A 27,587-nucleotide genomic window follows, 5' to 3' on the forward strand; every position below is an offset into this window, starting at 1 on the left:
CACTTCAAATAGCCTATTTTCAATAACAATATCAAACTTAGGTTTTTTTTTAATGCTTTTGTATTTGTATTTATTATTTGGGCTATAGATATTTAATCTTGAATTATTAGCTATTGATGCTCTTCTAGGCCTACTGTCCAGTCTGCAGCAGCAATACTGCAAATTTAATTAGGCTATCTTATCTTTTTTTTTTTTTTTTTTTTTAGAGTTGTACTTACAGTAATATAATTTTATAGCCAGGACTTTAATTAGCAATACTCGATAACTTCCAATTAAATTAAATTAAATTATGAATATAAAAAGTTAGTATGATATTAAATTGTGATACTATTTGATATTAAATTCCCTGGTTATGAGTGATAACATAATCTAAAAGTGTTTCTGGACACTTAATCGTAAGCATGATGTGTAGCCTATGTGTGTGTGTGTTTGTGTGTGTGTGTCTGTCTGCGCGTGCGCCCCTCACAACGTCAGCAGGCAGTGGTTTTTCTGGTTGATCCGACTTCTTTTGGCTGCCGTGAGTTCACTGTATTGTAAAGGGTACTGTGAATCGTATCAGGAGGGGAGGGGGGGTTGAATTGACAAAAAAAAATTCTCCCAATTGGGTGCACATCCGGAGTCTCGACGGTCACACTTTACCGCACCTATTTTAAGATATTGAGTTTTATTGTTTTTGTTTTTTGTTTTTTTTAATTATTATTAATTTATTCTATTCCTCGTAGTTTATGGTTTACGTCGTTAACACTCCGGGAGGGCAGAAATGGCGGCCAACATGTACCGGGTCGGAGGTATGTATGTCAATGTGGATCTTTTTCTTATCAAACAGAAACCTCTCCAGTTTATTAGCATCCCTCACCTCCACCCCTCCGTGGAAAATGCAGCGTTTTCTGAGCTCGTTTGTGTTTAATGTTGAAGTACGGCCGTGCCACGGCGACTTCAGCTGCGTTAAGTTGGACCAAAAAAAGGTGAGGATTTCTAAATATTTTGGGATCCAAAATGGGTCAGGCCTCGCTCGTCTGTCGTGGCCACAGCAGCAGCAGCAACAGCAGCAGCAGCACCAACTAGCCGCCAGCGTGCTAACACAGGCTAGCTCACTATGTAAACATTTTTCCAGCTGGTTTTCAGTTGGGTTTTTTGCACATTTAGACAATGGATAATGTAAAACCGACTCACATTGGGACTTGTCGGGCCAGACATGTGGGTTAAATCGTTACCTCGGGTAGTCTGAGGCTGCCTTTGTATTTGCCTCTTCTGGCATGCAGCCATTTAGTACGAGCACCTTATTTAGCTTATGTAGCTAACATTAGCTTCACTCATTTACCATAATTGCGACTCCGGCGCTGGTTTATTAATTAATTAAATTTTTTAAACACTATTTTAGCAAAGCATCTCTCCCATCGTGGTAATATTAGATGCCCAGTGCCTAAGCGCAGTTAATTAGCAAATTGGCTCCAGGGGCTAGTTAGCTGGTTAGCTCGCTAGTTAGCTTGTTAGCAGTGTAATGGAATTCAACATCAAATTATTATTGTCTCGTTTCATGGCGTCGTTTCGTCGGCAGGATTAAAAACCCAGTGGTGTAGTCTGTGTGATACTCAGCATACCCACTGAAAAGCCATTAATATTTCAGTATCTACCCACTACAGTAAAACTATCTAACTATTAGTCTCTATGTGATGCAGGTATGGACAGTGTTACCTACCTGAAAAGCAGTTATACCCCCACTACAACAAATTATACTACACCACTGATACAAACAAAACACCCTTTTTAATTCAGAGCCTTTAAAATTAGCATCGATGTTTGACGTGTAACGTAAACAAATATGCCTCTTTTGCCCAGGTGAGGATGTTATTTGGTAACACTTTTATCACAACATGAGTTTTTAGTAACTTGTCCAGATAACTCACCTTTTTAGTGCAGAGCTCCTGCTGCCTTCAGGTGCCCTCTGTAAACTCCAGCTCCTCAAACTTTTTAAAAAATATTGGTGCATTGTAGTTTTCTTCCTGTTAAAAAGTGATATTAAATTGTGATTAAACAAGAACTTATTTTAAATGTTGGATTTAAAGAAACTCCTGTGTCTACAAATTATTTTTCCTCCATTGATTATTTTTTAGTCTGTGATAAATAGCCCATCACAACTTCACAGAATGGATTTTATGTATAAATGTCATGATTTATGCGATTAAATATCGAAATTATTAAGACAATTTAGACTCATTTGCCAAGTTGGAATCAAAATATTCACCATTGATTTGCTATTTCTGCTTTAAAAAATTACCAACATAAGAACTTAATCTTAAAATAAAAACAGTTAGCCGTTAACTTTAATGTTTGCCAATTAAGTGACTAAGCATTTCAGCTGTTGCTCAACTACTTCTTCACTGCCAGATCAAAGAGAGAGAATATACCTGTCACGACTATAATCCATTATATTTACAACTAAGGGGATTAACAAACTGTGACTCCAGAGACAGATAACAGTAATATTTATATGTACTGAGTGCAACTGAAAGTCACACTTTGACAACTCTGATATATTTACGTCTTCACTGGGTTGTTTTTGTGCCTGGAAGTTAGTAATTACAACATTATCTGGCAGCACTTAAAGGCAACATTTCATGGCCTGAAGTTTTTTCAAAGTTGCCTTTATATTCTGCCCAAGTGCAATTGAACCAGGCTGGATTTCTCCTTCCTCAGGCAAGGTGAAGTCATGTTTTTTCCCCCGTTAGATTCTGTGGAGGTGCAGTGGAAAGTCAACTATCATGACTTCACTGTGGTCCTGTCCTTAAAGTATTTACGTTACAAAAATCAAGACAGTATGGGAACTGTCTTGGGCCGTAGAAAACCTTGCAGCACACACATTCGCCTGTACGTTGATTTGTTTAACTTGGAGTTGGATGTTCTCCGTGGCGTTTGCATGTTAAAATTACAGTTGGATAGTGGTCTGCGGATCTGATAGTCACATTATTTTACACATTTGCATATGTTTCTAGTTGTGCATTTGCCTATGTTATTTTCACATAGGCCTATGGCATCATTTAGTCGTACAGTCATTTAATACAGTGAAGTAATCCGTGTTTTTTTTTTTCTTTCTTTGCAGATTACGTATTCTTTGAGAACTCCTCCAGTAACCCTTACCTGATCCGCCGGATAGAAGAACTCAACAAGGTACTGAAGTGTTTGTGTGTCATTTCTTGTGTAATTATGCTTCTTTATGCCTCAGGGTGAATAACAAGGATTCCTCTCTGTTCTGCATCCACCCCCTCTCTTTGCAGTTGTTTGTGTGTGTGTTCTCATTTAGTAACGAAAACTGTTTGTTTGTAATCTGATTAGATGAGACAGGTGTTCCCAAGTTTTATAAATGCTGTTTGTATTGCAGGACACACCTGTAGGCGTGTGTTATGTGTGGGCAGGGGTGATTATCCTAACGGACATTTCACGACTACAGATGCAAAATGTTTATTACCAAACTGAAAACACAGTGTGATGCTGGCTGAGATATTTCCTCTTGTCAAAGTTGTAACGTTGCCTGTGTTCTCAACAAAGTGTGTCTCTTATGTTAGTTGAGAAAAAGCCAAAAGTAACACACAGCGTTTAAATACCACACAAGCTTTTCCTGTGTTGCATTTGCGCCGAGTTACCGAGAAACTGCATGCCATCAGAAGGTGGTGTGGGTGGGAAAATGTCAGATCAAGTCAGTGTCGGCCTGAAAAAAAAACACACACACACTGAGCCAGTATATTATAATGTATAGAGAGAAGATATTTTAACTATCCTAAGTGATAAAGGTGGTGGGTGAAATAACAGGAACTTCCTGCAGTATCAGTGCAGCATATATAAGTTCATTTTGGACATTTTTGTGGCTGTACCTCGTGGTGACACTATTGTTCCTGTTTTTTTTCCTCCCAACACCCATCAGATGAACATTGTTACAACATAAATCTGCTTTTACTGCACCAACAACCCCCTAAAAAGGAAGGCAGTTTTCTCAAGCCATTCATTCACTCTCCCTTCAGTCAGTGCATTTAATACCGGCTGAGTCTTTAAGCCTGTCGGACTAATTATACAGTGAGACAATCAATCAATCATCTGATCATAAGTTGCCGTCGCTGCCTCGGTCAGCCTGTCATAGCAGCAAACGCTTCGCGGGCACGCAAATTAGCCAGGTCTCGTGGGAAATTAGGGGTCTGTGCAGGAAGATGCTGTCACCTCTTTCTCAGTCCAACCTGGACCTCTCCTCTCTCTCTCTCTGTGTTTCAGACGGCCAGCGGGAACGTGGAGGCCAAGGTGGTTTGTTTCTACAGAAGGAGAGACATCTCCCACAGCCTCATTCAGCTCGCAGACAAACACGCAAGTGAGTCATCACACATTCAGACTTTTTTGTCATCAAGTTGCTGTAAAAGACAATGGGGTTTCTTTAAAAACTCTGATGAATCTGCATTGAACACAAGTGTGAAGTTGAGCACCGATGAGTCAAATAACAGAGAAGTAATTGAGGAAAGTTTACTTTTAAGTAACTTCTCATCACCCTGAATGTGATAATTGGCTTTTTCTTTTTCACTTCATTGTAAAATGATTGTCTTTGGGTTATGGACTGTTGATTGGACTATAAAGGCATGTCACCTTGTGGTCTGGGAGGAAAAAATCATTTGATAGTGATTTTTAAAACATTTTTTTTTGTGTTTTCATGTATTTTTGCTGTGAACAATTCAGTATTTTGAGAAGAAATATGCACATCTTGCTCTGCTGATAGCTGATTATTTTCAGTCACACCTAAGTCCTTCATCAGCAGATAATTGCAGATGTTCAGACATGTGTTTACACCATCATGAAGCCGCAAATCCTTAAGATTGAGAAGTGGGAATCTGTAAAATAATTGAGCTATGAACGGCTTATTGGACGTTTTGGCACCAATGTGAAACTGAAGGGTTTTCAGCCATGGTTGTGGTTGTGCTGTTGTTGTTGACCATTCATATGGAGAGAGAAATGTAATTATGGGCTTCTGTTGCATGTCATTCAAGCAGACATTTCCAGCAACGTTTCCTCTTTGCATTTCCTTTGTACAATAACATTTACTATCAATAGATTTTTTTTTTCAACCTTTAATGGCGGCCATGGCTCCAGAGTGCAGCCATTTAATCAGAGCATTTATGGAGATGGTGCCACTGGAACATAAATAGCTTCTCCAGTGTGACTTGAATAAAATGTGTTGCCGTTCATATTTTTTATATAGCACATTAATTTCTCAATTGCTTATTTACTGCGAAGGGAAGAATCGGGAGTGTGAGTATGTACGTATGCGTATGAAGATGGAGGGGAGGGAAGGTCTTGTTACCACAACAACAGAAGTTCTGTGTGGGAAGCAGTCGACTCGCTCCCAGTGATGTTTCACTTTGTTACTTCGGTCACAATAAAACAAAGCGTTGGTTCCTGTGAAGATACAAAAAAAAAAAAAAAATTCAAGTCATAGTTTTTATGAGTTAGAGCGATTAGGACGAGGAATCGGCGGCAGCGAAGACTGGCTGGTGATGTTCTCATGAGTGAGACAGGAAAGACAGGAATATACTGTATAGCGAGGTTTAAATACGGCTCTTCTTACTTACTGTGTGTGTGGTCAGATTGTTTGTGTAAAAACCAGTTCTGCTAATTTAGGTAAACTGTGTAAACACGAAGCAACCATATGTGCTATAATAACACTATAACCTGTACCACATTCAGGGACGTATATGCATCGATCACAGCACACCGGGTGCCTGTCGTCTACCAGCTGGTCAGCAGCAACAACAATAAAATTTAACTGTGCTTACCACATTGTAAAAAAAAAAAAAAATCACACAGTTTATGACCTAAGACTAGTTCAGGGGAAAAACACAGTCAGCTAGTGAAATTGATTTACAGAAATAAAACTGAATGTGTTGGGGTTTATAGGAGCCAAAACTGAAAACATCTGTGTGTGTGTGTTACCAAACAACCGGTATTGGCTGAGATGGGAAAGATGTAAGGGTGTTGCTGTGGATCTTTATTTCTACATCAGGGTGAATATTTCACTAGTGGAGTTTCTGGAGCCGTGTCAGGAAAATGAGCCTGTGTTTTGTCTTTCATGCTGATTAATTATCGCAGCCCAAATTCACACAGCTCTAAGCCAGACATTATCTCCGTGGGAGGTCAGTGGTCAGTTCATCCAAATGTCCAAAAAAACACATTTCCCTCATTGCCTTTATATGTTTTTTTTTGTTTTTTTACTTTTGAAGGCATCTGCTGCTGCCTCCCCAACACAATACAGAAGAATGGATTATATATTATATATAAGTCCTAACATTTATTACCTCTAGTTTCTATACTATATGTATTGTTTATAATGTTGTTGTTAAAATGTGTTTGACTGGACTCACCTGCTCTCTTTTTGAAAAGCTTTTGTTGAATTATGATAAACACAGGACAGACTTTTGGAAATGTATTCAACGGAGGGATTGAATTATGACTTTAGATAAGAAAAAAAGTCTCACCCCTGTTGTGTTGTGTGTGAAAACATCACAAACACACGTGGAAAAAAAAACCTTGGAGTATCTTTTTGGTGGTGATATGTTGGAGATGCACCAAAAAACGTCTGCTCAACTTTCTGGTTTAGAAATGCTTAGATGTGTTATTTACTTTCTATAAATAAATCCAGTATTATGCATATTGGGTATTTTGCCGGTGGAAGTGAACTTGCTCTAAGAAGGTGTGTTTAATGAACAGAGAAATGATCTGGCTACGATGGCTTCCTGTGAGCCGCTCATAACCAGAGTCAGTAATAGCCTAGATGTGTTTAGGAAGATGCGGAGCCCATTTTTGAGCGCAATCAGCAGCGGTGATCACCAAGTCGATTGATATTCACGTATCCGATCCCAACCCAGAGTGTAATATAGACGTAGATATCATACACCGGCGAATGTGAATGTTATATATTTTCTAACGTGTTTGTAGATTGGAAACAAGAGCGTTTTTAATCACAAATTATATGAACATTGACAGAGTTGGTGGTGCGTCAAAGGGTCAGTGTGCTGCAGCTGAAGTGCTCAACAATGATAGTTGATATATCAGTTTTTCAGTGCTGGATGTAGCCTGGACATAATGTCTGAACCTTTTTTTTTTTTTAAACACTCCCCCTTCACACCATCACTGGCCTGTGGTTCAGAGGGTAGTGTGTACAAACGATTGCAACACCCTTCAAGGAAAGTGTGCAAAGTTTCACAATGTGTCTGACTATCTCCTCTTTCCTTTTTCTGTGATGCTCGGTTTGAAAACAGCCACGGACACTTTTGTCTTCATATCAGACCAAGTGGTTAATCTGAAGTCAACCCCGGTCTTGAGCACCGGAAATGAAAGTGTTCAAAACTGTGGTCGTTGCCAACAGCTACTCTGGTGGACAAAGATAGAGAGAGGACAGGGACACGTGTTATAACTTGATATAACTGCGCCCATTTGACTGTGCCCCCCCCCCCCCGGCTGACGGTCAGAGTATAGTTGTGTTTGGTTGTTCAGAGCAAGAGAAGTTCAAACCCTGGTTAATTTCTCACCTCTGCACAGCTGGACAGTTGCAGCAATGAAAACTTCAGAGGGCGAGTTTCCAACATTGTTCGACCGTGTGACAAATGGCGACATGGAGCACAGGATTAAAAAAAACAAAAAGTAATTCTTTGGGCTTCTTTTGGGTGAAGCGCTGCGTAGATCTTAGAGTGAAAAACTGAAACAGCAGGTGCTTATGGCCAGGTACAAATATATAAAATGTTAAAAAACAAAGACCAATGCGTTTCAGCGCAAATGAGCCCTCTTCAGGGTTGAGGTCCTCATGTTTATAAAATAAAGGCATTTCTGTCAAAACAGAGCTGCCTTGGTGTTTTTCAAATCTAATTTTGGGGCTTTTTTTTTAATGCCTTTTAATTCAGGGTCTAACGGTATTTGTATTCGTCCCGTGCTGTCACGGTATGGGGGTCATGGTTCGGTGCACACAGTCATACGACGAATACGTCTAAGTGAATATTAATTAAAAAGATGAACACAGACCAAAAACATCACCAGAGCAATTGACATTTAGCCTAAATTAACTGTGTAAACCAACATTGATTGATTAGTTTCTTGTTTTTTTTTTAATAATAGTTGCCAGTTGTAAAGTGCAAGTTATTTTTCTCTAGAATTAATGAATGGTATTATAACACTCATGCACTTGTTTTATTATTATTTTTTTCTTTTATAACAGAAGATTGTTTTTAGTTTTACATACAATTAGTGTCTGTTGTACCGAACCGAGGTAACGTACCGAACCGTGACTTGTGTGTACAGCTACACCCCTACTTTTAATGATAGGACAACTGTAGAGAGACAGGAAATGAAGAGGCAGAGAGAGGGGGAATGACATGCAGCAATGGGCCACCGGTAGAATTGAACTGGGGTTAGCTGCGATAAGGACTATTGCCCCTGCTCTTCCTACTGAGCTAAACTCGCCCCTCGAGCGCAGGTTTTTTTGCAACGGGGATGTGAAGCTGTACCTGAGGGCCCAGAGCTGCCTCGTGGGAACATCTGCTGTAATAATAGATACATTTCCAATGGCAGATAATCTTTAATCGTCTATAAGCCTGCACCGTGTCCCAGTGATTTAAAATGTTCATCTGCTGCCTGGCGTTTCCCGCCGACTCAGCTAATACAGTATTTATATGAACACTGTCTTTAAAATTACATTTCTAGTAACAGTCCTCCACAAAATGAACTGGGTTTCTTGAATAGATGGCAGCGCAGTGGTAGTTTGTGATTGCAAAGTCCTTGAGAGACTTTTTCTTTTAAATTTTATTTAACTTTCATCCGAAGACACAGTTATGAGATATTCTTTATGAAATCTGCGAGATGAATAGGTGAATTTGGCTCAAGCCATGTGTGACTTAAATCTGCAGCTCGGTAATTTAAGACCGTTGTCGTATTTCTTCCTCCATTTTTTTTTTAATTTGTCATTTTGAAGTAATTTTTCTGTGCATTTGCAGAGGAGTTGGAAGAGGAGAAGGAGAGCCCGACAGAGACAGACCTAACAGAAAAACAGAAACACCAGCTTCGCCACAGAGAGCTCTTCCTCTCCCGGCAGTATGAGAGTTTACCTGCGACACACATCAGGTACTCCACACACACACACACACACACACAGACACACACACTACAGCTAATCAATGTTCAGGCAGTGCTCATGGTTAGTCACTCATCCAGCCTTGAAGATGCTTATCAAACACTGCTCACTTCCTGCGTTGTGTGTCTTTACATGGTGTTTGTCCCTTTTCTCTTTCTCTTTCTCTATCAGGGGAAAGTGCAGCGTTGCGTTATTGAATGAGACTGAAGCCGTTCTCTCGTACCTTGACAAAGAGGTGAGTTGGAGGAAAGAGAAACTTGATTTGTCATCTCCCACTGGTGTTTGTTGTTGTTTGTTTACCGCAGTCATCTAGTCATATCTAAAATACCTCCACACACGTCAGACATCAAAGTTTGATTCCGGTGCTGGAACCTACTGACTCATTAGAAGATCAATTAATCATTATGTACAGTTAATATACGAAAAAAGTTATAAAAATATATAAACACATTATGGTGTCATATTAGTTGCAAAGTAAAACAGGAACTGATCATTATATAAGAGACATTTCATTTCTCCTTTATTTATTCAGGGAAGGTCAATTGAGAGCGAGCTCTCTTTTTCAATGACAGAAAGCAGCAAATCTGCATTTTTGAGAAACAGGAACTGGAGAAAGTAATTACAGTAAGAGCCTAATTATTTCAGCTGTAAGGCAATAAAAATAAAGGTTGCAGCTGTTCTTCGGTGCTTTCTAAAGATTCTTGTATTTATTTCACCTCGCACTGTGGTTGCTGTCACACCAGGGGGTTGTTCTGTTGAACAGCAACTCTGGGTTTCAGGAAAAAAAAAAAACAGATTCAAGGTTCTGGTTAAATTGTTGAAGATATAAGATGAGTTTGGCATTCTTAAAAAGCGGAAGCCGGCTGGACGTCTCGGTAATTGTTGTGTTGTTCTCTCCAGGATACCTTCTTCTACTCGCTGGTGTACGACCCGACACAGAAGACCCTGTTGGCCGACAAAGGAGAGATCAGAGTGGGGCCGCGCTTTCAAGCAGACGTACCCGAAATGCTACAAGAGGGTCAGTCAGTCAGTCAGAACCGCACCTGAGCAGATTCACTCTGCATTTGATTTGTTCAAATAACACCCACAGGCTTTGTTATTTTCATCAGTGTCAAAGCTTTGTTTTTCCATCTCTAACCAACACATTATCATCTCGGAGGGTCACAGCGGGGAAAGGTGGCTGTTGTTTCCTGGTGTAAGCATATGTGGGATTTATAGAGAAAACACCACCTGTGCTAAATCTGTGTTCAAGTTTGTACAAGCTGAGTGTGTCAGCATGAATAATGATAATATTTAAGCTTCTTTCACATATGCAGCCTGAAAGTTTTCATAAATGTGCCTTCTTCCAGTTGACTTGATAAACAACGACCTGACAGTATGTGTGGAGAAATTGATTTTCTCTTCGCTAATGTTATCGAAAGCTGTAGAAGTTTCTCAGAGTTTCCTGTAGAAGTGTTAATGTGTAAAGATGAGAAATGAGTTGATGTATTTATTTAGATGGAGCTTCAAAACCAACTCAGTTGAGATGAATGTGTTGGATGAAATAAATACGTTTACAGCAGATTAAACTTTGATCAAGATAAATCTCAGCCACTGCTCCACAACAACAGTCAATCATGAAATGTGAGATGTCATACAGCAGTAAGTGGACGACTCCCAGGCAGTTTCATGGACTTTGTAATCAGGAACTTGACTTGTAGCAAATTTTCCAGAGGTTATAAATCAATTTCTTCTACTGTGCTGTACTTTTACTGTCTCTGAGCTGCCGCCTCTGTGTCCTGCAGGTGAGGCAGACGACAGGGACCAGTCGAAGCTAGAAGAGAAGCTGTGGGATCCAGAGTGTCCGCTCACCAACAAACAGATAGACCAATTCCTAGTGGTTGCACGGTAAATCACCCTTTTCACCTCCAACACCGGTGCAGACAAGGCGTGTGCATGGTTGCACGAGTAGGCAATCTTCTAATCGGTTACGAATTATTACCCGGTTAACCTAGGATTAAAAATATGGCATGTTGGAGAACAGTCTAGCGTTGGATCAAACTACATAATCATGCCATGGTTCCGGTTTTCGTTAGTGTTTAACATTGAACAACATGGTTTTTTGCTGTGTAAAAACCTTCCCAGTTATTTCCTGAGACGATGTGAGGCAGAGGAGCGTAGTCGCCAAAATGTAGTGAGGACTAATAAATAAGCACCGCTAATGACTGAAAAAAAAAAAAAAAGGTTTTCCCCTCTGAGGCAGCCGCAGCATAAATGCGCTCTGTCTGTCTGACAGAGTGCATTTATACCCCAACATAAAGATGCACATATGCCCCATATGTGCATCTTTAAAGCAGATATCAGTGGAATGTTTTTGTTAATATAAGTCCTAAATAGTCCTATTTTCCGTCAGCAATCACTTACATGAAGTATTTCAGCCTAAACACGAGTCTCTCCGTCACTCTGCTCTGCTGTAACCCGAGGAGAAAATTTTCCTTGTGGGATACAAGTGTTATCCAATGAGGAGAGAGAACGGCATGAAGGGCTGTGTGTGCAGCCAAGAGATGCGCGTGAATGTGGTGACGTAGCACGAGGACCAATTGATGCCTGACAAGGGCGGGGGCTGCTAACTCATGGTGCGTTCAAAGAAACTCGTACTTTGTGTTTTTCCTTCCTGTGAAGTCATACCAGTTCGATCTGGTACGAGTTCACGGGTCGGAAGTTACGAGTGGCCGTTATAGGGAACTTTCACAGACAACAGGATGGTAAAAACACGAGCTACGGGTTACCTGGAACGCTACCAAGTCGTAGTTGTGACTTGAAGCTGTAACTTACGGTTTCAAAAGCCTGCCTTGAACGCAGCATTAGCCGAAACGGCCGTGAAGCTGATATCTGCTTTAACTCTAATCTCTACTCTTATTAACCACCTGATTTATGAGTCATTCTATTTTTATTAAAGTAATCGGTTACTCGAGTAAGAACAGGTTGGGTTACTTGGTTAGAAAATTACTCAAAATGCCCATTCCTAGCCCTGACAACACCGCCTCCTGTCTGCATCAACCAAACAGAAAGATCATGAGATATTCAGCTCCATAACTATCTCCTGTTTGTGTATGATAATGCAAAATATGATGAGAAAATTAATAACTGCACATTATTGATATTTGACGGATGGCTCGTAGTGAGGCAGGTTTCATCACTTTAGATTAATTTAGTGATTTATATGCATTTTCTTTGTGTGTTTTATTATTCAGGGCGGTGGGGACCTTTGCTCGAGCGTTGGACTGCAGCAGCTCAGTCAGACAACCAAGCTTACACATGAGTGCAGCTGCAGCCTCACGAGATATCACACTGGTGAGTTTAAGACACAGACACACACACATACACAGACACACACACCATGACATACATGACAGGTGATAACCACCATCTTGGTTGCAGTTCCATGCGATGGACACGCTGCATCGCCATAATTACGACCTGTCCAGTGCGCTGAGTGTACTGGTCCCAGCAGGCGGTCCAGTGCTCTGCAGGGATGAGATGGAGGAGTGGAGCGCCTCAGAAGCCGCCATGTTCGAGGAGGCGCTAGAGAAATACGGAAAAGACTTCAACGACATCCGACAAGACTTTGTAAGTCTGTTTTCTTTTGTTTGTTTTTTTGTTTTAAACCTGTGCTCTCATTCTGGCTTTTTTTAGTCCGCAACATCTGGAATTTGTGAGGTCATTTGTCCTCAGTAAAAAAAACAACTTCAATATCTGTTTGTTATTCGAAGTCTGTTGTTCTGTTGAAAGGTTGCTGTCATCCTTGGAAGTATTTCTGATTTTTTCCAGCTTTATTTCTGCATATGAATAATGAAAGCCTCATGTTTACAACCAAGAACTCTTCCGATAATAATCATTTTTGGCTCCATTCATTTAATACTTTGTCTTTATACTTTTACGCAGGCAATAATGAATGCTAGGAAATTGGCGATGTCATGTCAAACTGGACTCTAGATGCTGTGTTAATAGTTTTTCATAAACAAGAGCAGCAGTTGGTGAAATTGTTGTAAGATATTAAAAATGTTCTCAAATCACTGCTCCTCATGCTCCCACCAGTCAAAAACAACTGTCAGTATGTGGTCAATTATAAGAAACTGCTGTGTTTTTGAGATGTATTTTAGTAAAATCCTTGACTCTCTCGGCTTGAAACTCACTTAGCATGCTTTTTGTGCCGACGTGTGATTATGCAGCAGGAGAGATTTGAGTTTAACTTTCTGTGGACTTAAGTTACTTCCCCGCCCTGCAGCGACAGCCACATCACAATGGGAATCTGTTGTAATTGACATGAATTTGGGATCAACACAGACTCTGCTCTGTGAAGGACGAAATTACCAAATTTTAACAACCGCCCGCCTCTCAAACCTGCAGGGAGTGACTATTTGATTCTTTTGAGTTTTCCTTCTTGTCATCCACCTTTTCTGTACAATAAAAGGCAGGATATGGGCGTAAGCGGTGGCGCCAGGTGCTCATGAATACTTATTAAATGTGTGAATCACTGTGTGTGTGTGTCTGTGTGAGAGAGTGTGTGTGTGTTGTCGTCTGAGGCTCGGCACCAAGCAAAGCTGGTAGCTCTCAGACTCTGTGGTCACGATGCCTCTCGCTCATGAATATGCATGAAGACGTTCTCACCCAGATGGCAAGAACATGAGATATTAATATCATTAATTTACTCTGTGTCTCCCCCCTCCTCACCCAAACGTCTTCATTCTTTCTTCTTGTGAAGCTGCCATGGAAGTCTCTGACCAGTATCATAGAGTACTACTACATGTGGAAGACCACAGACAGATACGTGCAACAGGTGAGGCCATTTCAGTCCTTTTAAAATATTAAAATTCAGTATTTCTCTTCGGCTTTCATCTGCAGTGTAGACAGTCTGACATCTTTACTAGCAGAGTTCTAGTTTTAACGTTCTTCTTGGGGTGAAAGCACTGAATTCAGCTCCTCCAAAATTCTCCACAAGGTATAAAGGTAGAAAATGATCTTGAATTTTATTACAAATATTATGATATATGATATCATATATTTTGCCAGCTATATAAAGTAAATTGAGTTTAGTTTGCAGCCTCAAAACTTCACAAATCAAAGCCATGTGCCGATTCTTCTTCAATTAATTTAAATTAACTAATTATTTTTTAATTGGTTAATGCTCCACCAACTTCCTGCCATGTATCCAAGTCCAGGTGCTGCTAATTGATTGATTAGATTGATTAATGATGTCACCAGGAGTTGTTATACACAGTCTACATACAAAGTGCTGGTTGTTTATTGCCGTCACTGTTTTTGTTTCATTACATTAACATAAAAAGAAACAAAACTGCAACCTCCATTCATGAAAAGTTTGGGATACTTTAATTGAAGACCTTAGAGAGCTCCCTTCCCTTCCTCCGGAGCCATAGAGATGATTATACAGCTGTTTACAGACCGAGTCGTTCTCCCCGTGAGAAATAGAAAATATTGACCATGTGTAAAATTGGCAGCACGCCCCCTGAGGAGCGCCGTAAACCGAAGTGAAGGGAATATCGGTGCAGGAGAGGTTTAGAAATGGAGAGTTGTTGAGTTAATGTGGTTGCAGAGTAGACAATATTGATACTAGCATTAGACAAATATCTGACACAGCTGTCGGCACATGAACTCTCATTTAATCCAGATGTGCAAACTATCATGTCAGGAGGAAGGGAAGCAACACCTTTTTTTTTTTTTTTTTGATCTGCATCGATCAACACATCTAATGACTGTGCGGTCCCGTTTCCCCGGCTGCCTGTTAGCACCGATTTTTTAAAAGGTGTCACACCATCAACATTTTTTTTTTCTTGTCAAACACTTGATTTGTTTTGGTTTTAATGATTCTTTCCATCTGTTTGTTTTTCCTCTGAGCAGAAGAGACTGAAGGCAGCAGAGGCAGAGAGCAAACTGAAGCAGGTTTATATCCCCACATAGTAAGTCGCCTCATTTCACATTTTCAGTCTTCAGATACAGTATAGACATCTGCATCATGCTGTGAAATGCATTTCCGGATCAAAGGAGATATAGTGCTGATGTATTTTTTTAAAATCTCTTCACAGTAACAAACCCAACCCCAACCAGATCTCAATGACCAATGGCAAAATGGCGACGGTGAACGGTGCGGGTCCCGGGTCCTACCATGCAGCAGCAGGCGGCGGCAGAGCCTGCGAGAGTTGTTATAGTGAGTTTTAAGTGTGTGTGTGTATGTGTGTGCGTGAATGAAATTTAAATTACCAGGGCAATTTAGAAATAAAAGGGAAATAAATTAAGCTGAGGAAACGCTTTCCTTTAATTTTCACCATCACTGCTTATCAGATTATTTATCTAGACAGCTGTTAACTAACTTCAGTGATGAGCCTCTGTCTTGGTTAGTCGCTCTGGGTTGGCTCAGATATAAAGCTGATTCTGAATTAAAATTGGTTTATTAGAACTAGAGATGCTTTAGCAATATTCCCTCAATACCAAAAGTTTGGAGTGATTGTGTTACTTGAGGTGAAGCGAAAAGTTTGTTGATGACTTTCGTAATGTTGGATAATGGTGAAAGTATTCATCGCATCAAATTGCTTTAATGTTTGACCAACAATCCAAAATACATAGAATACAACAAGATAAAACGGATCAACAACAAATTCTCACATTCGAGGAGCTAATAACACATTCTTTGCTTTATAAAAGACTTAAATGTTTAATAGTTGATTGACTATTTCTGATAGAAGAAAGCGGTCTGTTGTTAGTTGATTATAGCTGCAAAGAAATTAAGCTGCTTCAAAGTTAAAGCCTCATGCAAGTAGAAAGTTTTCATTGTAAAGCAGCAACAGAAAATCTTTTGTATATTTTGTATTGGTTAAAGCTGAACTGCAACAACTCAACTTTTGAGCAAAGTGGATGTGATCGATAAAATATGTAAGAATGGATGACGGATGATAAGTGGTCACTGTTTTATTTATTTATTTATCTTTTTTTTTTTAAAGTAAAGCAGCAAACAGAAATGAGGTTTTGATGGAAAAACTAAATTGTGGAACTGAATCAAAATTAACACAATTGCCACAATAACAACTCCTCTCATTTTTCTTTATTCTGCTTCTTGGATATTTGTTAGTTCATGGTTACTACTCATCAGTCAATAAAGAAGCATCCACTGCGACTCCTCCTTGATTATGGATATTGATAAAGTGATTTAGCGAGACAGTGGAAAAAAAAAGATCAATATGCTGAGTGTCTTGAGACATAGTCTTCTCCTTCGCTGCCTCTAACAAGCATTGATGCATTTCGTACATTAACAGCCATGCAGTCGGCCCAGTGGTACTCATGGGGGCCTCCGAACATGCAGTGCCGTCTGTGCGTGTCCTGCTGGATGTACTGGAAGAAGTACGGCGGCCTGAAGATGCCAAGCAGAGCCGAAGCCCCAGAGGAGAGGACCTCCCCGACTCCCGTCAGCAATGTAAGCTCAGTCAGAACAACGCAGACATGAAACATAAATGTGTCCGAGTCGGGGCGGGAGCACGTTCACGTGTTCAGATGTTGTGCAGAGGAGGTAATCACAAAACAAGAGCCACACAACTACTCTCTAAATTCCCCGTCTTAGCTCCGTAAGTGATGTTTTGAGCCATCAAACATCAATAATTCACATTAGCTGTTAACAGATTCACAGACCCTAGACTTTTAATAAAGAGTTTTTTAAAAAGCAGGATGCAAACTGATGATGATGATGATGCCTTAATGTCTTCAGGCTGCACCGTTGCCTTCTGTTACTAGTTTATCCTTTTTCCAATCACACATATGGGAAGTTAAATACAAGTATAACACAAATAGTAAAGCACAATAATAACATATGTAAGGAAATTATGCAAATAAATTCACAAGAATCTATTTTTGATAACAGATTTTTCCGTAGAGGAAGTAATACAGAGACCTAAATCTCTGGTTGTGGGTTGAACGAACATTTCAAGCTCTTATTTTGACAGGGGAAAAAAACACAGTTGTAACTAATAACCTACACGGCTGCTCTGTTTTTAATTGAAGTGGCTCTTCTCCGACTGTCTGTGAGCTTTAATGCACATCAGCAGTAAGCTATCACAAATGGAGCTCGAGCCATTACTAATGTTAATAATGACACCTGAGCACTTCCTGCCGCTCCACGATGGACACTCATGCACCACTTTATCGACTGCAGCTTAATTTAACAGCCTCCTATGAGTCCTGCCTCACACAGATGATGATGTTTTGTTTTGGAGACGTGGTTTTTTATTTTTATTATATTTTACTTTATGACCAGTTTGGAGGCTGCAGTTTCCTCGGTGACAAACAGCTTCACACTCACCTTTCACTTCAAACATAAAACAGAGAACGAAACCTAAAGCCTATAAAAATGCGCGTAAAGTGGAATCAACACTCGGTTAATCTTTGTGAAAGTAAGATTTATTGCCGACATTTCACTGCTAACTGAACCCATTACTTTGTTTTGCTTCAAGAGTCTTTGACACATCGTGACTTGAAGACTAATGGAGCGGAAAATCGCCTCTTTTAATCCTTTTGCCATGACTGAAAACTTCACTCTGGATCTGATATTATTATTATATATTCACGACTAAAAGATCAACAGTTGTAGCTGAAATGTTTTTTTTAATCATCATCTGCCATCAGTGCACTCAGTGTCCTTCTCTCTCCCTCTCTCTGCCTCCCTCTCTCACCCAGGAGTCTCGTTCACGAGGTCACGCTCCTCGCCAGTCCAACCACATGATGCCCATGAGAAACAGCGGCAGCCCCAAGTCCTCCATGAAGACCAAGCAGGCTTTCCTGCTGCAGGCCACCCGCCTCACCAAGCTGGCCCGGCACATGTGCCGTGACATCATCAGGCTGCGCCGTGCTGCGCGCCGGCCCTTTGTCCCCATTAACTGTGGGGCCATAAAGGCAGAGTGTAAGAGCTCTTTCAATTCCTCCTAACTTCTGCCACATGGACACACACACCTACACCTACACACCTGCAGACACACGACACAACATACGCAGACAACACACATGCACACACTCGCCACCCCTTCTCACCCTGACTGCCCCACCATCAAACCCCATCTCTGCCCGTCTCCGCCCCCCCCACCCCCACCCCGTCTGTCTCTCTTTCTGTTTTTATTATTATTGTTATTATTATTATTTTGGTTTTTTGTATTCTCCCCCCCCCTGTTTCCAATAAAGACTGCCTGTCCTCATAACTATGAGTTTTGATCATCTTTTCATTCGTGTTTTTTGTTTTTTAATTTTTTTCATTCTTCTACCTGTTACAGTTTTTTAGTCACTGTGAACTGAAAGCCTGAATTACACACAGAGATTTAATAATGGTCTAACACGGCTTATTCCACACAAACACCCCACACTTCTTAATAGCAACTGATTTTTTGCTCCTGTCATTAACGAGTAGACGTCCTAGGATCCAGTAGAAGAGACTGAGCCGTATATTTGCTGAAAGTTTAGACGTAGAGAAAATGTATTTTACTAAGAGAAGCTCTATTTTGCACGGCGCCCGCGGTGAAGGCGTCGCCCACTCTGTGCTGTCATGGCTGAACCGGTTGTTGTCTCGGCCTACGAATGTTTATTGTAAATACTGAAACTTCAGCTTCACTGTGTTTTGCCATCACCATTTTTTTTTATTTTTTAAAACAACAAAAAAAGACAACATTTTTATTCTTTTCTTATTTCTTTTTGCGCACTCATTTTTTCTCATCATGCTGTCAATCGTGTGTTTTTAAGACAGAAATGAATGGATCGATAACGAGCTGATAAAACTTGAAAGACGGGAGGTTAAAGCTGAAGTAAAGACGTGTGGGAATAACTAGCTGCTGCTTTTTTTTTTTTTTGCTTTTAGCCTTTTTCTTTTTCTTTTTTTTGCTGCTGGCTGCACCTCCTCCCACCCCCCCTCCTCTTCCTCTTCCTCCTCCTCCTCCACTGTAGATCAGGCTCGGGCCACCAGAAGTCATTTACTGGACTGTGGCCTCTCACCGTACCATCCACTCAGCTGTTCTCCTGTGTTCAGACCATGAAATATTCATGAGACTCCATCCTGTTGCCTCTTCTGTCTTGTAAATCCTGCGGCTAGGATTTACCATTCAGAGCGCCCACCCTTCTCCCCACTCCTCCTCCACTGTGCCTCCTCCTCTTCCTCTTCCTCCTCGTCCTTCATCTTCTAACAACTGTTGCAATATTCTCATCTCATCTTCTACCTCCTTTTTCTTTCTTTTTTTACTTTTTTTTTTGGCTCTTTTCTTTCATCACTGTGTGAATGTGAGCGTAGACCTCCAATAAAGTCGCACCTGAAAGCATCTCTTCCGAGTCCTTGTGCTTCATGTGTCCATATTATCTGTCCATCAACTCCACCACACTCAGAGGAAACCGCAGCGGCACGCCTCCCCTCCCTCAGCATGGACTCAACCTCCAGTGCCTGCTCTCATTTGTAACGCCTCCATATTTCATGTATGTGTGTTTACACTTTTTTTTGTTTTTTTCTTTCTATGTGCATGTAAGCATGTACTGGAAACTGTATGTTGCATGTTGGGGAGATTATTCATCATCCAATCATTTGGAATCAATTCACCGTATTATTATTATTTCCACCTGAGAATGATGTGTTCATGTGCATCGGCTCCTGCATCTTGTGATGTTGCTCCTCATTGGAGAAGACGCCATTTTCACCTACATAAAACGCTCTTGTTCCAATCCTAAGCAGCTGATCCCTCCTCCCCCTTCCCCTCCCTCCCCCGTCCTCTTCGATATAAAACTCTGCAGAGCCCAGTTAACACACTGACTTTGTTTTTAAATGCATGACTCAGCATAAATGTTTAGTATTCGTGGTCAGTCAGAAAGGAGAAGAGGGGTGGGTAGAGGGGTGAGTGGGTGGGTGGGGGTTATGCAGTCTGAGAAACACTGCACTGTTTGTAAAAATGTGTGTGTGTGTTTGGTTTAGACATGTTAAGGGTGTCAGAGGGGCAGGGGACTCGCCTTCCCAAAACCAGAGCCGCCCAAAGGAGCACTCTGACCAGTGTCCTGCAGTTTCTAGGTAAATCAATACACTCATTTTCTGCATAATCAGTGTAATTTTACTCTGAAAAAAAAAACTGAAACTCAGAAGTAAACAACAAAAAAATCAATGAAATATGAGTATGAGACATGATCCAGGTGGTTTCCATGGGAGCCAGTTGATGCAGCTCCAGTGTGGTGTCTCTTCCAGAGTCCCGTCCGGCAGCCCACGCCCCTCGCTCCCACCGCACCCCGGGCCTGCAGACGCCTCCACCGCGGCGGCTCCTCTCCTCTCTCCCGCACGGCCCCCATGGCATGCTGGGAAAACGCAGCTACCACCACCACAGCAGGGCTGAGCCGGACAGGCGCTCAGGTAGACACACACAGACACACACCTCCCTTAGATAAAAGAAGAAGGAGAAAGAAAGAAAGAAAAAAAAAACTTGCCCAACTAATTCCACCAAAGTAATCATGACTTGTTTTTCAATTAGACTGTTATTGCTGAGCTTAATCCTGCCCACCCCCCAAAAAATGATTGGAAAATGCTTCCCCTCTTGCTTTTAACTAAGTTATCTCTAATGTGATTGAACCTTGGGGACCAAACAGTGTTGATATCTAATGTTCTTGTCATAATTTCTGCTTGATGAAATCAGATTAGTGGAGATACGCCCGGAGCTGATAACCTTTTCTGCCATTTTCTTATCTAAACTAGCTCGTTGGAGAGAATGACAACTAATTCTAATGAAAACGAAACAGCAGATGGGGGTCATTTGGATAATTTGGATGATTCAACTTCAGTCTGACACTTTGTTTTTTATTGGTAACTTCACTATTTTTACTGAAATTGAAACACAGTCATTTGTTGCACCACTTGTAAATAGGAAAAGCAATCAACTAATCAATACTATTCACAATTGACGGATTCCCTCATGTATACGTTGCATCTTTCTCTCACTGCTCCGGCTTTCCTTTTGCAGAGAACCCAAGTACGACAGCTGCACCCCTCCTGGTAGGTGTCCTGTTTGTTTGTGACAAATAAAATCCTGCATCAGTGATTCATTGATTATTGATTATTGTAATGACATCATCATTTAATTGTCTTTTTGTGTGCAGCACAACGGCCGCAGCAGCAGCAGTGGAAACACCCGAGGTGGAATGATGATCCGTAAGAGACGCCCAAACTGGATCGATGCCCCCGACGACAGCTTCTTCCTCGTCACCCGGGAGACCAGGTAAGCAAAGGTGACCCTTCTCTGACCTCTGATTGGCTGACTGTGTATGTGTGTATGTGTGTGAGAGAGAGAGAGAGAAGAAGGAAAGCAAGTAAGTGATGCTGAGAGCTGAGCGACAGCAGATAAGAGGAACTGAGCTGTGACTAAAAAGGACAGGGAGTTATTTTTGTCCCGCGTTGACTTCACACAGCTGTGTGTAGTGCACGCTCATACACATACACACACACACACACACAGAAACAACACAGTGCATGTCTGTTGTGCTTGAATTCACACAGACCCACAGAGTTGAAGGAGAGTGGCAGCCTGCAGATCAACACATCATTTTCAAAGTACAAATTGGATTTAAATTGATTTGAAAAAGTTTATTCCCATCAAAACACCTCCAAGCAGTTCTTTACTTCTAGACCGATAACAGGTTTTTGCTAGGAGGGGAGAAAATGCATCTTATAAGAAACGTATTACGTAAATGTAATGTAGAAAGAGCAAATGTGAAAACTTCACGGCCAAATAAATGTGATAGATTTCAGCAGAATTGAATTCCCTCGACTTTGGAGGAGGTTTCTCATGCAGGCTTTTTATTTTGTGAGATAAAACAAAAAACATTGCGAGAGAATTTATCTCTGATGCACCAAAGTGTTTCGATAAATTAGCCACAACCCTGAAGACAGACACGCTAAAATCTTCAAAACAGTCGAATCAATCGTCAGTGAGTTTATTGTGACATCTTAGCAACATTGGCCTTGAAAACGTTGTCACGGACAATCGTGCTCCCCTCAGGATAAAGTTTCCATCTTCAGGTTTCACATTTTAATTCGTCCAGTTTGGTTTATGAAACAATTACAGAGCAAAAATTCCCACCAGATCTCTCCCCCGATGTCACAGCTGCTGTCCTCCGTGGATTGAGTTTATTTCTCATTGCTGTGATCAGATCTCTTGTTGTTACAAGATGAGACTTGTCCACACGACAACACAGACGCCCAGCACTGACCTACATACATATACACACACATTACTTCTATTCATTGTCTGTTTTTCCTGCTCTGACCACATCTTGCTGCAGACCTGATTGAATACAGTCATGAATCAACACGTGTATTAGTGTTTTATGCAACACAAAATCTGTGTCCTTGTTTTATTTTCACACACATGGACACTACAACCACACACACACGGTCTCTCGTGCACGTAAATGAGTCAAAGTTTGCATGATGTCCGTATGTGAGAGAGAAATATGTTCTTCCATTAAGCCTGTGTCTAAATGAGCCATGGCACACGGCCCTCACAGCCGCCCGCCCTCGGACTGCCGGGGCTAAAATTAGAGCAGCTAACTGGTACAGATGGGCCAGAGAGGAGCCAGGCAGCGCTGGGGCCTGAGTGGGAATATCATTACCACATTAACCATGGCCGGACTCGTATGGATCACTCACTATCCAGTATCCACCAAGACAACATGGCTGTGTATGTGTGTGAATATGTGTGTGAGAGAGACTAAGATATCATCATTCTGTACTGTACTTCCTCTGTAACATGATACTGCCGTTCACTCTTCCCCCACAGAGACAATTAATGCATTTCTGAATAAAAGACATTAATAGATCTGCTCTGAAAAAGGATGCTGCTGCTGATGCTGCTGCTGCTGCTGCTGCTAATGAGAGATTTTCGGATGTTTCATTTTTTCCCCCTCCCCCCCCTCGTTCTCCATCTCTTTATGCTCCTCTTTCGCTCTCTCAGTGTGATGAAGAGCGCAGTGTGTCACAGAGCAGAGAGGAGATCACTCCCACTTATTCAAGGAGGAGGCGAGGGAGACGAGTAGAGACAGAAACAGACAGAGATGGCAGATTAACACTTGTCTGAGCACAGGTTACACATGGAAGAGTTGTGGGATCAACAAGTTGTCGCAGTTAATTCTCTGGGAAACAAAAATGTCTGAGGCCAATTTTGTGGCGATTCATGAAAAAATGTTGCAATGTTTCACTCTGTCAGATTAAACATCTGGAGACCAAGAATATCAGTAGCATATATCCAGATTTAGATTTTAATTTTTTTTATTTTTACAATTTGCTACTTTATACTTCTACTCCACAATGTTTCCAAGGGGGTAAGTGCACTTTTTAGATAATCATCAACAACTGTAGCGTGTTGTTACTTCTCAGATTAAGGTTTAGGTTATTTAATTGTAAGAATCAGGTTCTAATAAATTACTAACAGATTCCTGCCGGTGCTTAAATGTAAATAAAACACGACTCCATTAACTACTGTATAACTAATGTAAGTATTAGAGTTTGATTTATTTCTTCTTTTTTTCCCCTAGCTTGCCATTTTCGCTGTACTGACATTTAAGTACCAGAAACCAGCAAACATTTGGTTAGTACCCAATTCACACAGCAAATTCACACAGACAGCCGTCACAGTTTTATTAAGTGTTAACATATTTTACATGAGAAAACAAATGAACTGATCAACTAACAGGTATATCTTTCAATTTTAAACCAGTGGTTGTAAACATCTTAGATAATTAACACCGACTGATTTAAATAACACTAATAATGATTTCATTAAGACATTAGTAGAACATTAGAAATGTAATTTGTATTAATAGAAAGTGAACATGTGTTAAAAAATGCTTTTTCATCTTAATAATGTCAGGGCAACTTTAAGATGTATCTTGTTTTTTGGGCTTTATGATTGAAGCTACTGGGCTATACTCCAAAATGTATGTAAAAAAGCAAATTGCCTTTGCTATCTTATCAATGCATTTTCATTATCGAATAAAGTTATATGTAATACATCAGTTGCGGTTTTTCCGCAGGGTAAAGGATTTTATTTTTGAGTCCTTATGGCCGATGATACCGCATAAATAGTAATGCAGTATTCCTACATACTTAATACTATACAACTAGGCACAGACAGAACAAAGAGACAGAGAAAGAGAAGGAGACAGCCTGCTTTCCTCCTGATGAGCAGCTGAACAGACAAAGAACAGAGCTTTAGATTATGTGCCATCAGTGCAAAATCTGTTCCCTTTCTCTCTCTGGTTTATTTTCTGCTCTGACTCAAAATGAAAATATGTATGTACGGGCAAGTGCAAATACAATAGATGGCACTGTAGAAGATTATGGGGTGGCCGTGTATATGTAGGTGCACATTTACTGTACTTGGATGTTCAGGCACATGATGTACAGAGTCTCCATGAGTGCTCTGTACTAGTGCTGATGTTATCAACAGTGCAGCTCTGGAGGGAATAGATGTGTTTTCCTGTTCCCAATACAAGAAAAAAAAAAACATCAGGGCAGTGAAAGAGGCACAAAATGAGAGTGCGTGTGCAGAAGGGCCATGCTGTGCATTAAATCTGAAAGGGCTCTCCCTGACCGCCTGAAGGGAACAATGAATAATCACCTGTACATTGTGGTTATGTATCTTGCATTTGCATTCATTTGTCTCCAAATGAATTCCATTAGTGGAGCGTTGAGCCCCGTGGTCTTGTGTTTAGTGGCTGTGGCTGCTAAAAGAGCCGTCCTCCTTCCTCAGTCTGCAAATTATGACCGAGACCCCGACAAACCCCCTGCGCCCAATCCTGACGCTTCCTCTTTTACCTCATAACAGAGATACGTCTCAGTGATACCAGTCCTGACACTCAATACGTGTTGTACTTCGGTGAATCCTTCTCAAATGAGAAAAAGTGACTTTCTAATTACTTTCTCATGGGCCTCCAACCTTAATTTGATGCCCTTAAACTGAACCTCTCTGCTTGTATTTAATCATTTTGAAGTGACTTTGAAGTTCACAGTCTTCTCTCTTTATTAGTTTCTCCACCTCCTGTCTCCGATGCATCTGTTACTGCTGCTGAGCCTCTGCACTTTCACACCTCATATAAGCCTGTTGCTTATTACAGTAGAGCTGCCGAACAAAGAAAACAAACACTGCTCCTTGGAGATATTTCTAAAGACAAAACTGAACTGAACGTTGAGTAATGACATTTCTACAACCAAGCAATCAAGTGATTAAGCACCAGTAGTTCGGCTGCACTGTTTGTCCAACCAATAATATCCATGACAAATCAGCTGCCCCCTAAAACCCACAGCCCACAGCCAGTTTCATCATTATTTCTATGTGTTGCCACTTTTTTCTTCTTCTTCTTTCTTTCTTTCCTCTGCAAGCTGCTGCAGCCAAACTGCAGAATGGCCACAGTAATGAGAAGCAGCCAGAAGTAGGAGATGCATCAAGCCTGTAGTCAGCTACAAATAAATAATGTATGAAGGCGAAGATTAGCCGCAGGTTCAGGCACTGTGACTTTCTCAGACATAAAGATGCAGTCATGAAATTTAATTTAAATGTTTTTATACATACAGGGCACTCAAACGCCACATTCAAAACATCTATCATGAAGAAATGTGATGTGTTTGAACTAATCAAACTTCTCTTTTCTATTTTCTTGAAGGTTAAAGAGAAGGTAAATCAAATCTAAAACTTTCCCAAATTACAAAAGGGCACTTATGGGGGAAAAAACAAAAACTTTATTGAAAATACTGTACAACAAATACACAAGAAGTTTAAGCCAATCAGGGGGAAACAGCTCACCTGGACTATGTCCACTGATAACACAATTGATCCACCAGCACATCTTAACCACCCAATATATATGGTGTTCTATGGTATTTTAGGAAAATAAATAACATGTTATTAAAAATGTAATCTTTTGAGGCCAGATGACTTTTGTTTATTAGACCTTTAAGTAAATCCCAATATGTTGAATTTTTCCTTTAAAACACTTAAAAACTTCATTTTTCTGACCTGCAGAAATGAATAATTTTGTGCATCATCAATAATTCAGCATACAGAACAGTCGCAGCATAGTTTGTGACTCAAATTAAAATGTAACCACTGTCTCTCTACTGATATGACCAATTAAAACAATATCACCACACGTCCATTTAGTGGCTGCTGTGGAGCTTTTGATCATAAAAATAAACAAACAACACAAAAAAATAATCTCTCTCAGCAGATTGTGTTTGAACAGCCGAGTGAAATAACCCAAACTCAAGTAATTGGGAATATTAATATAGCTTTTTTGAAGAACAAAATAAATAAACTAAAAAGCACTGAATATTCAGAAAGTTTCAAGTTAATTGATATTATTGAATGATAATAAGAAATGCATTAGTGTTGCAGCTGATATAGTCAATCTAACTACAGCAGTCAGATAAATGCATAATGTGATTGCAGTGGAGTAGAAGTATAAGTACTTAAAGGGATAGTTCGACATTTTGGCAAATTGGCCCATTGTCATAATCCCTATAGTGTTAGCAGTAGGTTCGTTACCTTTAATTGTCGGTGCAAGCTGTTTTTAGAACGGCGGAGCAGAGCCGCGAGCTGCTCATCAAACTCATCAAATACACAATCCAACAACTCCGAAACGCTCTTGTGGACAAGTTGTGACCTGCACATTCACCACGCTATGACATAATAACAGAACGTTACGAGACAGAGTTGTTTTCAAGGTAAATTCATGCAAAACCGCTGATGCGCGTTCCTGTCGGGGGCAGTTTTTCGGCAAGCAGTCTCAGCATTTGCCTCGAAAACAACTCCAAAATCCCATTAGCCTCCGTAGCGCACTGTAGCTCTGAGCAGCCCACGGCTCTGCTCCGCCATTCTAAAAATAGCTTGCACCGACAATTAAAGGTAACAAACCTACTCCTAACACTATAGGGATTATGGCAATGGGCCAATTTGCCAAAAATGTTGAACTATCCCGTTAAACTTGAGTATATTGCAGCGGTTACAATGACCTTTCAGTCTGGATAAATTTTCTGATATTAGCTTTTGCATGTGTGTATTTTCTCCTGCACTTACGTCCTGTCTCGTCCCCACACCCCCAGGAGGGCCAGGCGGCTGCTGTCCCGCTCCCAGTTGAGGCACGCCTGCCGGCAGCCCTGCGAGCAGATCACCCTACGCAGGGTCTCCCAGGGGCCTCCGCAGGGACTGGTCTTGGCCCCTCCACACCCTCACCCCAGCCTGAGGATGCGAGGCCCCATCGTCATCCACGACTGACCGGACAGCAGACCACCACCACCCCCAACCCCACCTGCATACACACTAACAAATCAGATTCTCACCTCCTGTTCTCTCATTAAACCCTCAGCAGCCTCCTTCGCTTATAATCCTGGAGTTCT

General features: G+C 40.9%; 1 protein-coding gene across 2 annotated transcripts; it reads left to right on the plus strand.

The window, feature by feature from the left end:
• Positions 1-476: 476 nt before the first annotated feature.
• Positions 477-27,465, plus strand: mta3 (metastasis associated 1 family, member 3; the record flags this gene model as incomplete). 2 transcript variants are annotated; one of them, XM_083994923.1, is made up of 20 exons in its annotated part: positions 477-517; positions 723-788; positions 3,101-3,168; positions 4,261-4,354; positions 9,015-9,141; positions 9,323-9,386; positions 10,052-10,169; positions 10,936-11,038; positions 12,385-12,484; positions 12,572-12,760; positions 13,896-13,970; positions 15,050-15,108; positions 15,235-15,356; positions 16,459-16,616; positions 17,870-18,092; positions 20,130-20,222; positions 20,394-20,555; positions 21,160-21,191; positions 21,296-21,414; positions 27,294-27,465. In XM_083994923.1, exons 2-20 carry the CDS (start codon positions 761-763, stop codon positions 27,463-27,465), a joined length of 2,106 nt encoding a protein of 701 aa, XP_083851049.1. In that variant the 5' UTR covers positions 477-517; positions 723-760. The 2 variants fall into 2 exon arrangements, with proteins under 2 accessions (XP_083851049.1, XP_083851050.1); XM_083994924.1 differs by lacking the exons at positions 477-517; positions 21,160-21,191 and having other exon boundaries at positions 556-788; positions 20,394-20,587.
• Between the last annotated feature and the right edge of the window lie 122 nt (positions 27,466-27,587).

This window comes from Trachurus trachurus (genome assembly GCF_905171665.1).
Source record: "Trachurus trachurus genome assembly, chromosome: 19".
Lineage (NCBI taxonomy): Eukaryota > Metazoa > Chordata > Actinopteri > Carangiformes > Carangidae > Trachurus > Trachurus trachurus.